The following is an 11,350-nucleotide window of genomic DNA, read 5'->3' as shown; positions in this document are numbered from 1 at the left end:
CTAGTTGATCCAATAACAAATTCTATTAGCAGACAGCAAGTAAAATTACTTGTGAGATCTTAGGGGTGAAAAGGTTAACACTGTCACTAAAAACATTCTCTGATAATAAACACAATCACACATTTTCTTTCAGAAGTTTAATTTGCTATGTTCAATTTTCACTGAATATTTTTTACACAGACTCCTGCACAGGTGGCTCGAAGCTGTCGCGCTCAATCTTGGTGCCACTCTCATCTGTGGTGCTGTGGCTTGCTCCCTCGCCATGCATCTCCATTAACTTGCCAACTGAAAGGAAAAAAGTATAGGACATGTTTAATCTTAAACCATTACCACCAAATAAGACCAGTTGCCTTTTCTTTCCACTTGTTGTGAGATGTTGTTGCACTGAAAGTTAAAACTAGAGTGACCTGTACTGTACTATGTGCACATCCTACTATTGCAAGTTGAAAATTTTTTTCCACAAAGTACATCATCTAGCATTTACTTTTGACATTGTTACAAACTTAAAAGAGTCATAATGTTGAGCCTGCCATGAGCAACATCCAGTTTTACTTAACATGAAATAAATCATGGTTCTTGTTACTAATAATACCAGAAGATCTCCTGTTTTTATTTCTCAGTGCAGCTACTAGTGCTGGGGCAACTGGAAGGCCTTCATCAAAATACAGATTCCACTACTATCAAATTCAGTTCATCAATTCCGCCAATACTTGATATACAGGTTTTTTCAGGGGGTCTTTGCTACAACTACAACTGACCATGCAAGAGGTGAGGTGGTGCATGTTAAAAATCCCTTTACATTGTCTCATGTCTTGGTTACCCAGGTTTTAATGGATGCAGTGTTAAAAACTAATACACATCATACTATTTTAATGAACCTTGTAAAGTAGTAGAGAGCAAACTTACGATCGAATTTGGGTTTCTTGAGGACCTTAACCTTTCTGATGAATACATCGTGGAGAGGGTAGATGGACTGACATGCCTTCTCTATGTCTCGGCCAAATGCATCTGGGATTCTGCAAATGGAAACAACAATTCAATAAGATTCTGTAAACACTGGCTCCAACTTTGTCCCAAAATTTGCATACTCTCCAAGAACATCAGAGAGATGCACTGTGAATTTCCATACACTAACACAATTAACAATCAATTAAAATTGAATTTTATTTTAGAAAACCATTAGACCACACTTTTTAATTGGTTTACCGACCTAATAACCCACACAGGATGTTGGAAGAACTCTCTAAAAGTTTGTAAACCACTTGCTTCTGAACTCATGATCTTTAAATTTCTCTCATGTTCTCTTAATTACACTCCACTTTCACCACAGACAATTTTAGCAGTGTTACATAACTTACAATTTGTTAACTGCATCCTTGAGGTCACCGGTGCTCACATCACGAGTAATGATATCCACCATCTTCTTGCGAATGGCTTTCACTTGTGAATGCTTGGCATAGGCTGTCTTCTTGATTTGGTTGGCTCGCTTTTTTGTGAAACCAATGCAAAACAACCTCAACAGGTAACCATCAGTGGTTTTCACATCAACAGCTGCCTCAATCAGGGTCTATAAAACAGACAGAAAAATGACGGATTAAGAAAACAGATCAAGCTAGATACCAGACACTTTTTTTCAGCTACTCTTTCCAATACTCCTCCTCCTTCATGGAAAAATCTCAAACTCTTAACAGTATGGGACATAATTCAACCTTTGACCCCTTAAAGTGACCAGCATCTACTTTCTCCTTACAATATCACCCCTGAATAAAGCATTAAGATCACCAGAATAAAGGAAATAATCACCAACTAAAGAAACTCTTGATTGTTTGACAAATTCACCTTGTCAGCACTTAAAGAAATGTACAGAGAACAGTGTGGAGAATAAAAATACTGATGTTACAGTGTAAACTGTACAAAGGAAATATATTTTTCGCTGGTGAAGCTAGTGGGGATGACAATGATAATGTGCTACCCCAAATTCAAATTACTGCCTGGAAAAATGACCTGCTTACTAACAAATGTCAAGTGCACTCTTGCTCTTCATAATTTAAACACTCAACTGAAAATCATGACCACAATACTGACCTGCCATTTCTTAACCAGTGACCTGAGCTTGTCTGTTGTCATGTCCATGCCGTGAAAGTTTGTGAGGCAGTTCTTACCCTGGACATCCTCAACAATAAGCTTGAACTTCCTGAAAGCAACCTCGTCGTTTTGGAGGTCGGCCAATGATGCTTCAAACACACGTCCCTTAAGACCATCAGAAGCAATTTCTGTACAAAAAGAAATGACAGAATTTTTGTGAATGAAGGGTAGTCATAATAAGTAAATTTTGTGAACCTAGAGATATATAAAATAAAATACTACCCTTGTTTTCTTGGTCAGTGCTGTAATTTCTCAAACCTCCTTTTTTTACTTGGATTTCTGGCCCACTAGTTTTGCCCTTGAGTCAAAAATCCAAGAGGAAAAAACTTGGAATGCAGCTTACAGTACAGACCTTGAACTGGGTTGGTGAGAAGTAAGTACCTTGGAAAGTAAAGGGGATAAGTTTCTAAAGGAACTATGGTGCTGAATCAGTGGAGAGTATAAAAGACAATTTAATTTTATCTGCAGAGTTGCTCGCATAAATTGCCCACTGCAAATATTTTCTACAGCTGATATTTCCAGCATAAGCCCTTTTCCAGAGCAAGTGGCTTGGAAAAGTCCTTTCTGGAGTCCATGCCTTTATAAGGCAATATTATGGTCTCGTGTTTGTGAGTAGTACAGTGCAGTTTTCTATGTTGCATGTAAGGCAAGCTAAAGTTATGAAAATTATCAACTTTGAGATATTGTTTCCACGTTAAGCTAAATTCTGACAAACGAACACCAAAGACGTGCATTCCTGTCAGCTAGGAGAATCATTTTTCGAATCTTACGAAAGGAAAAGGTAGGAGACTGGGATTACATGTCGAAAGTGGACAACTTGTGTGAGTTACAGAATACCGAATTGATTTACACAAAATTGAATTTGGCCCATCTCAGGCATAGCGCTTTAAACAAAGTGACTTACTGGTTCCAGTAGTCCTGGTCACCATGGTTTTGCCGATCTGTCGGATGGTGAACATCGACGGAGCCTTGACATCGTACCAATCTTTTTTGGTGAAGGGATCAACGCTAATAAAAACAAAAAAAAGCTATTTACTATCGCATAATTTCTACAGAACCACACCTGAGAGTCACCTCCATATAAAGCATTTATCGGAATGTTAAATTTCCACGACACTTTAAAAACTTTAAAATGTCAAACATCCAACTAAAAGTATCCATTCGCAGAATTGAAATAAAAACACAAAGTATGCATCCGCTCGAATCCTTGACCAATTCTCCCCATCCACGACATCTACTTTCATAGAGTGAGTCTTACATGAAAGACAAACAGTTCCATGGAAATATGTTTTAATTATAACACTCACATCTTCTTTTTTAGTCCCTTTTTTCCTTTGGTCAGTCTCTTATTTTTTCCCACCGCCATGATGGATCGTGGATCGAGCTGAAGAGGTCGACTGTAGCCTCACTCCGGTGTAAGTCAGTTTGGATTCACGCTGACCATAACAATTGTTTTTCAATCATGGCGGACGTGCATGGCCATATACAAATCTGGCAAATTACAGCTTAAGATGACAGAAATGCAAGACTCTTTCGAGATTTTGGAGTGGGAAAGCACATCAAAGGAACAGGATTCTCTCATTCATCATTTGTTCGGGGATATATCCTCAAAAAATGACAAATATTCTACTTCTCTGGCGAGCAATGGATCACTCAAGAATGGTGTGGGTGCTTCAGAGAGTAAGAAACGAAAAGCTACTGAAAGCAACAATAAAACGGGACAATTAAAAAAGAAAAGAAAGAAGAAGAAGAGAGATAATAATAAATTTAAGACAGAGCAGAGGTTAGGTTCAGAGTGTCCAGAAAACGAAAGAAGTGATGCCAATGTCATGAAAGAGCAAGATCTCGAGGTTGATAAAGCGACTTCAAATTATACGGAACCCGTGGAAAAGGCTCTAGAACAAGAACGCAATAAGAAATTAAATCGCCGCAAGAGCAGGAAAGAAAAGAAGGACATATTGATGAGTCAAAGTGACGAGGAAGATAGCAATGAGCACAAGAAGAAGGATCAAATAAAGGGTGTTAGTGACAATCGATGTCGTAAAAGTACTGATCCCACTTGTCAGGCTTGTACAGATAATGAAGGGATCGCTTCAGATCTTGAAACCACAGCAGGGGTAAATCAGTCTGGAATTAATAAAGCCAAGACAAAGAGGCGAAGAGAGAAAAAGAAAGGGGATGACAATGGTCATGTAGACAATTCTACAATTATAACGAATTCAGAGCAAACTGCTCCAGAGGCAAATCAAAAACAAAGAAGAAAGAAGAAAAAACAAGACAGGGAACAAGACCTCCATAGCCCTTATGAAGAATCAGTAGCAGGAAAAAACTTTGAAAACCCCCAGGTCACAAGTGAAAACATTCATTCTCTCTCTGCTCTTCAAAGTAAGTCAAGTCTTCATGAAAAGATGACTAAGCAATTGGAATCTTCTCGATTCAGGTGGATAAATGAACAACTCTACACTACAACAGGGAAGGAGGCAGCTGAAATGTTCTCTGAAGATCCAAACCTGTTTGATATTTATCACAAAGGTTTCAACAATCAAGTCAGATTATGGCCAGTTAATCCTGTTGACAAAATCATAGAGTGGTTGAAGAAAAGGTATTGAATACAATGAACTGTGATTTACAGTAGCCAGTGATATTTGATTTTTTTTTTATAATACTGTACAATTTTCCTTGGCTTGGTCACTGTGGAAACTAGAATGACTAGTATCTATTTTTGCCTTTTTATTATGAATCAAACATTTACGCCATGTAGCTCCTTTTACAATACATATACATTGTGCAAGGTTATCAGCTTGAGGTTGTTGTTTTGATCTAATGCCAATATCTCTAAACCTATTTACTAGAAAATATATTGGAGAAGAAAAGGAGAATTTCTTATCAGATCTTACAGGCTTAAGTGTGAACACTGAATTTATTTCACATGAAGGTTGTCCTTTTGGCTAGTGTTTCTTCCCAAACAATGCTGATGGTAACTGCTTGTTTACATTTGTAGTAATTTATAATATTTACTTACTCATCAGTGTTACCTATTTGTAGACCAATATCCGATGTGGTTGCAGATTTTGGTTGTGGAGAAGCAGCAATTGCCCAGAGTGTTGCAAACAAAGTACATTCATTTGATCTTGTGGCCAAAAATAAGTTTGTAACAGCATGCGATATGGCAAAGGTTTGTGTCAATCATGAGTCATTCAGGTTTGTGATTTATTGTTTCTGCAGAGACTTATTTCTGATTCATCTGTAGTGGCTTTAAACTCATGTCTCCTACATTTCAGGTCCCCTTAAGCCCTGCAAGTGTTGATGTTGCTGTCTTCTGTCTTTCACTAATGGGAACCAACCTTGTCGATTTCTTGAGAGAAGCCCACAGAGTCCTTAAACTGGGGTACAGACTCAGTCATTACCTTTTTTTTAATTTGACTGTATTTATATGTACTACAGGTAACACTAAGTAATATATTGTAACTGTAAAAGAGATAACCTCTATATCATGATAATTTTGAGTGCTCCAGTCACAAGGAACTTTTTCCTATTTTCAAAAGCAAGAATTTTATAAGGTCTACATATTTTTAATAATTTAGGTTTTAGTACAATTTTATAAAATAGGTTGAAGTCTTCATCACAGAGTTGACTACAGCTTGGACTGCCCAATTATTGTGCATAGGATCAGGGCATCTAGGAGTTTCATATTGCCATAAAAATTACATTACTGTATTTTTAATCTATAACCTTAGTACAACCTTATTACATGCCTTATGATACAATAGTTTGTATAATTTATATTGTAGAGGTATTCTGAAAGTGGCAGAGGTGACAAGTCGTATCAATGACACAGCAGAGTTTGTCAGGTCTCTACTTAGACTAGGATTTAAACTGGAGAATGAGGTGTGATATTCACTATGGTAACTTTATTTCTACTCCCTAGTTTTATGTTTTTCAGTCGGCAGTAAAATTATTCTTTGGTATGAAATTATTTTTAAACAGGTTATTATGACAGCAGTACACCCCAGTTGGTTGAAGATTTTTCAATACTTTTTCTCTCATTATATTTTCTTTTTATGTTCCTAAATGAAAAGGAGGCAAAAATGCAGAAAAAGATTATTTAAAACCAAATCTTGAGTAACTACACTGAAGATCATTACTATTACTGTTGCTACTATATATTACTATCATTGTTATTATTATCATTATTATTAGCTTTAGGCTCAGATAATTTTGATAATTTACCTCCTGCATTTATGTTGGAGATAAGTCATCAAGATTCTCCAAATCCAAGGGTAATTTTTATTAAAAACCAGGATTTGGATAGTTACCCAGCATTGATACACCATTCCCAACAGTTTCTGCAAAGTCTATTCCAATCCCTGGTGATCAAAAGTTGGGTGGTGTTATCGTTGTTGTTGTAACACTGTCTGATTACGCTGACTTCTCCCAATCCCTTCTCTGCAAAAGCTCTTTGTTTTCGGTTAGAGAGAAAAAATGAAGAACTGGTTGTAGGTTATGATATACTTAAATGATCACTACCATGCATGTTTCTGTATTTATAACAATTTATTTTATCCCCTAGGACTCTACCAACAAGATGTTCATTCTGTTTGATTTTGTAAAGGTTCAGGACAGTAAAATGCCAGTTTCATCCAGCAAACTGAAGGGCTTAAAACTTAGGCCATGTATTTACAAAAAAAGATGATACTACAAATTTGTAACAAAGACAGTTCCTTGTAGAAACATTGAGGTCTCAATACCTCATCTCAATCAGATCTCTACCAGATAATCTGAATGATGAAAACAGGGACTTCCCTATTTCAAAAAATACTGTTTTCTGTGAACTATTTTTTTTTAACCAGTGAAAGAATGAGAAATAAAAAAATGGAAGTAATCTGTTTTGAACACTTCCAGAATTACCAGTATTTAAAGCAGTCTCATCTATGAAAAACACTCATGATTCAAGTTGTTTCCTTGGCATTGGTATTTTTAAAATTAGTTGGATTTTTCACAGTTCACTACAGAGTAAATATTTTACAGTGATTTCCAAGGATGAACCTAGTACATTGTGGCTTAAGGAACTGGGGAAAGTCATGGATTCAAAGATTCCTGTGTCTTAAGTTGTGGTTACTAATTTTCTCGTGAAGCAAAATGCATTTTAATAAAAGCAGCATGAGGGTGCCTTTTAAAAGTAATTGTTTGAGAGACTTTTTGTTGTGGATGATTTTCTAATATTCTTATCAGTTGTTCACACAGTGCTGTAAGAAGGGGGACAACGACAATTTCCTGATCATTGTGAGGTTCTCGTTGTACATCTGCTATACTTCCTAGTAAGGTTCAGCTTACAACAAAGTGTGCAAACACTTAGAATAATAAAAAAATTTACAATTTTCTCAACTGTGATTGGTTTAAAAAAAGTCCTATTTTCCAGTAATTCACTTGCAAGTTGTTATTGGACAGTTTTTTATCAGAAAGTTTGTTACCAGACAGTTTAATAAGCCAATCACATTCAAAGTTGTGGTTTTAGATCAAACAATCACGTTCATTTTGATTGTAGTCAATTTCAGAGGGACATTAAACAAGTTATGCCTCCCCTGTCAGTCTTTTACAGCAAATTTTCTCTTTCATAACTTGGCTCTTCTCTTTTTCTCCAAAATTGTAATTTTTATGAGTGATTGGTGATAAGACTTTGTGTCCTCCAAGTCAGTCTGTGATCATACTCATGATAAACAAATCAGACTCCCACTGCACAGGAAGTGGACTCCACTCAGTCCTATTACCATTACCTGTCAGTAGAGAAAGGGTTGTAAAGGTGCTGGCCTTAGGTTTGCCTGTTGGACTGCCGTGTCTGGTTCAAGGTCTAACTGTATGCATGTTGTGGTTTTAGTGGTCACACGTATGTCAGACATTACTCCTCTGCGCTCAGGATGTACATGAGTCATGTTAATCCTATGAAATTCTGACAGAGTTGGGGGAGGTGGGGGGAATGTAGTCTGTAATGGACTTCCATCTTCTAGTGTCCAGGAGAAGCAACAATGCATCTGGTTGGTTAATGCCAAAGAAACAGGGATAAATGCGAGCAGTTAAGCAATTCAGTCTAATATGAATACCCAGTAACAGAAGAGGGGCTCACAGGTTGATAAAGTACTCTGTATAAAGAACAAAGGGCAACAGCCCATCAGTAACCATTTACACCCAAACATTTGCATGCAAGTTCTGTTAACTATTCTGTATACATTTCCTTACAATTTCAATTAGCCATTTACACCCTAACATCAGTAAGAATGTTCTTCATACTGTTCTCTCTCTGTTTCCTGAGGTGCTGACAAGGAGAATTTGTTAAACAATTGAGAGTTCTTAAAGTTGGTGATCATTTCCTTTATTCTCATGAACTTAAACCTTTAAATCCTATGAGTGACCAAGAGAGAATTTCTCCTTACTATATCTATACAATCTCATACAGACAAGTAATGAGAATAAAGAAAAATGTCAATCATGGGATTACTAATTGATCCAATACCAAATTCTCCAAACTAACATAATGAGAACCATTTGGCAGACAGTAAGGAGAATTGGGAGTTAAAGGATTAAAGAATGATTTGGGGAAAACAGTAAAGGGAGAAATTAGATGCAAGTCACTTTTAGTAGTCAAAGGATTAAGAGCTTCTCAAGTTCAAGATCATTTGCTTTATTCTCACAACCTTACAGTAGGTTTGATCCAGCAGTGATACTATTGGGAAAAATTAGATCATGGCTGTGGTCTAGCAGCACCTGGTGGCCCCTGGTGCCTAACTTTTGCTTATGGGTGACTTACAAATTTCAGTTTTTCCATAAAAAGCATATGCTGGGCACCCTGAATTTCACAATTTCAGAACTCTGGGCTCCCTTCAATTTTTCTTAGAGCACAACCTTGTAGATGCTCATCACTTTAAGAGGTGATGGAATTGTTTACAGTTGAAAACCTTAATGAAATTAACTCTTGTTAGAACTCATCACAAAATACAGATGCAGTTTCAAAAATGAATTTTATTTACCAAAAATCTTAATCCAAAAACTTTGATTAACAGTGTTCAAAAACAAAACCCGAATTCTTGGATTGCAATTTTCTTAGCACAAATGTGACATGATACAAAGTGATATATCTAAAAAGCCCTATCTTTCAATGTTTGTTTCAGTTCCCTAGCATCTCAATGTTGTAATAACTTTATATGACTTTTTTCTACCTCTTCTGAAATTTCATTGATTGCTTAGGGCAGCCTTGACCAAATCAGGGAAGTTTGGACTACCTGAGCCTGTCACAGGATCCCAACCAGCAGCAGCATAGAATCCTGTATCTCCCTCAAGACAACCATCATTATAACCCGTTGTAACATCATACATTGCCGCTGCATTTTGATACAGGAAAGGATTCAAAAATCCTAGGGAAGATTTGCCTTGTTGAAAACGTGCATCATTCACCAATGAAATGATACCAGCCACGGTTGGTGTTGAAGCTGATGTTCCCATGACCCCTGGAACAGGAATCCTATTATTGACGATCCAAAAGTGATTGCATATGGCTGCAATGTCAGGAAAACCACGCCCTGCTTGATTAAAGTATGATGCCGCAGGTATGTGTGGTCCTGTCTTCAGGTAATTCTCAACAACATCAGTTTGGTAAGAAGGACGATCGAATACATTGCTGAATCCTCCACCGCTTATGTCATAGGCATATTCATCAGACACTGTGAAAGGATCATTAAATGCTGTTCCACCAACTGTAGTAACATAAGGGGATGATGATGGAAACATGGGGCGAAACTTCTTCTTTTTACAGCCAGCACCATTGTCTCCACTGGCAAAGAGGAAGGTGAGTCCTCGAACACCAGCCTTTTGGAACTCTACATTGATTCTGTTCATGTAGGTGACATCCAGTGTGTCTTCATTATCACTGTAGCTGACGCTGTGCACCCACGGTACATCTGTGCGATTACTGATGTCAATGAGCCATTCCAGGAAGGGCTCTTGTGACTCATGACGCCCACCAGTGCTCCAGAACCACGTAGGTACCATTGCACCCAGACTCATGATGTACTGGGTATCCAGGCTAGCTTCAATGCCAGAGCGACCACTATCGGGCCCAATAACTTTGGCCATTTCTTCCAGATGCTTGAAGGAACCTCCCCACAAGGCTAAGAATTCCTTTAGATCAGAAGGACTGTAGTACTGTTCCAGAAATTGTGCCACAGATTGTAAGTTTTTGGGATGCGTGCCAACGACATCAGAAACATTATAACGCTCTCGTAAAACACTCGGGTAAACACCGATGTGTACTTGGCCCCTAACTGATGGTTTTTTCTCAATCTCGAAGAGCGCGTACTCATTAACTTTGGGGGAGGACGGGCCATTCACCGCTGGGAAATGAAGTACCCCACCCACGAAATCCAAATGAGGAGACACTGTCTTCGGAACACTGTATAGATGGGTCGAGCGAATCACGGGCCGTGTGAGCTTTGTATGTCTAAAGCGGTGAAACTTCGCCCCAACAAGAAGTGCCTCTGCTGCTGCACAAGACATTCGGCAAGTCAAAAAATCTCCGGTAAGAATTGTCGTGCAGTCGCTCTGCTGAATGCCATGCCTTCTTAGCCATAAGTTGATTGTAGAAGTAGTCGCTTCAGAAGGTGATACAAGCTGCGTCAGGTTGGATAACGACAAGTGTTTGCCATATTCCGACGACTTGGGATCGGAGACCTGCCAGAAATGTCGCTCGAGCGATTCTAAATTTCTTTGCTTGAGAGCGAAGGTGAGAAAAACATCTTCCGACGGGGAGAGTCTTTCCGCTTTTTCCCAACCCTCCGCTCGCCAAGCTTCCAAATCGTGGCTGCTTTCAAGGAACACGAGTTCCTGCGGTTTAGCGGTGCAAAGGCCGGTGCAGGCGAGAAAAAACGCCGCACAAATGAGGCGTCCGTTCTCCATGTTCCCCCACTGCAGCTGAATGCCGATCCCGTGAAAGTCATGTGACGTTTGTTTGGTTTCCGGTTAAAAACCGGAAACAATGTGGGAAGTCCTTTAGGAAAACAAGGACAGATTGTTGTTGCATTATTCATGACCAGCGGTTTTCATTCAATTGCTCTAAGTAACCAATCATTATTCACTCATCGCCTGCGTGGAGGGAGGTGGAGGATTTTTGAGATCACATGGTTTTCAGGGAGAGAGAGAGAGGGGGGGATCAGTCGTC

The 11,350-nt window shown here is 38.4% G+C and overlaps 3 protein-coding genes across 3 annotated transcripts; 1 reads left to right on the top strand and 2 right to left on the bottom strand.

The window, feature by feature from the left end:
- Positions 1-122: 122 nt before the first annotated feature.
- On the bottom strand, positions 123-3,577 carry LOC131782375 (small ribosomal subunit protein eS1). The gene is made up of 6 exons (XM_059099101.2): positions 3,453-3,577; positions 3,050-3,153; positions 2,086-2,273; positions 1,359-1,567; positions 907-1,016; positions 123-285 (listed from the first exon to the last, which is right to left on the bottom strand). Exons 1-6 carry the CDS (start codon positions 3,509-3,511, stop codon positions 173-175), a joined length of 783 nt encoding a protein of 260 aa, XP_058955084.1. The 5' UTR covers positions 3,512-3,577; the 3' UTR covers positions 123-172.
- Positions 3,578-3,611: 34 nt separating this feature from the next.
- On the top strand, positions 3,612-7,507 carry LOC131782373 (uncharacterized). The gene is made up of 5 exons (XM_059099100.2): positions 3,612-4,747; positions 5,191-5,320; positions 5,427-5,533; positions 5,937-6,033; positions 6,716-7,507. The coding sequence occupies exons 1-5, from the start codon at positions 3,621-3,623 to the stop codon at positions 6,836-6,838; spliced, it is 1,584 nt and encodes a 527-aa protein (XP_058955083.2). The 5' UTR covers positions 3,612-3,620; the 3' UTR covers positions 6,839-7,507.
- Positions 7,508-9,141: 1,634 nt separating this feature from the next.
- LOC131782399 (tripeptidyl-peptidase 1-like) lies at positions 9,142-11,125 on the bottom strand. Its single transcript, XM_059099130.2, has one exon. It carries the CDS (start codon positions 11,086-11,088, stop codon positions 9,370-9,372), a length of 1,719 nt encoding a protein of 572 aa, XP_058955113.2. The 5' UTR covers positions 11,089-11,125; the 3' UTR covers positions 9,142-9,369.
- Between the last annotated feature and the right edge of the window lie 225 nt (positions 11,126-11,350).

This window comes from Pocillopora verrucosa, chromosome 14 (genome assembly GCF_036669915.1).
Source record: "Pocillopora verrucosa isolate sample1 chromosome 14, ASM3666991v2, whole genome shotgun sequence".
Classification (NCBI taxonomy): Eukaryota; Metazoa; Cnidaria; class Anthozoa; order Scleractinia; family Pocilloporidae; genus Pocillopora; species Pocillopora verrucosa.
Note: the sequence above shows the minus strand (reverse complement) of the source record. Positions and strands in the feature narration are given on the sequence as shown.

Bases quoted from the DNA above. Each gene is read 5' to 3' on its own strand.
- LOC131782375 (XM_059099101.2), bottom strand. From the start codon at position 3,511: ATGGCGGTGGGAAAAAATAAGAGACTGACCAAAGGAAAAAAGGGACTA. The intron at 1,568-2,085 runs GTCAGTATTGTG...TCTGTTTTATAG, and splicing joins CACTGGTTAAGAAATGGCAG to ACCCTGATTGAGGCAGCTGT. The intron at 286-906 runs GTAAGTTTGCTC...TTTTCCTTTCAG, and splicing joins CAAGAAACCCAAATTCGATC to TTGGCAAGTTAATGGAGATG.
- LOC131782373 (XM_059099100.2), top strand. From the start codon at position 3,621: ATGGCCATATACAAATCTGGCAAATTACAGCTTAAGATGACAGAAATG. The intron at 4,748-5,190 runs GTATTGAATACA...ACCTATTTGTAG, and splicing joins ATAGAGTGGTTGAAGAAAAG to ACCAATATCCGATGTGGTTG. The intron at 5,534-5,936 runs GTACAGACTCAG...TTTATATTGTAG, and splicing joins CACAGAGTCCTTAAACTGGG to AGGTATTCTGAAAGTGGCAG.
- LOC131782399 (XM_059099130.2), bottom strand. From the start codon at position 11,088: ATGGAGAACGGACGCCTCATTTGTGCGGCGTTTTTTCTCGCCTGCACC.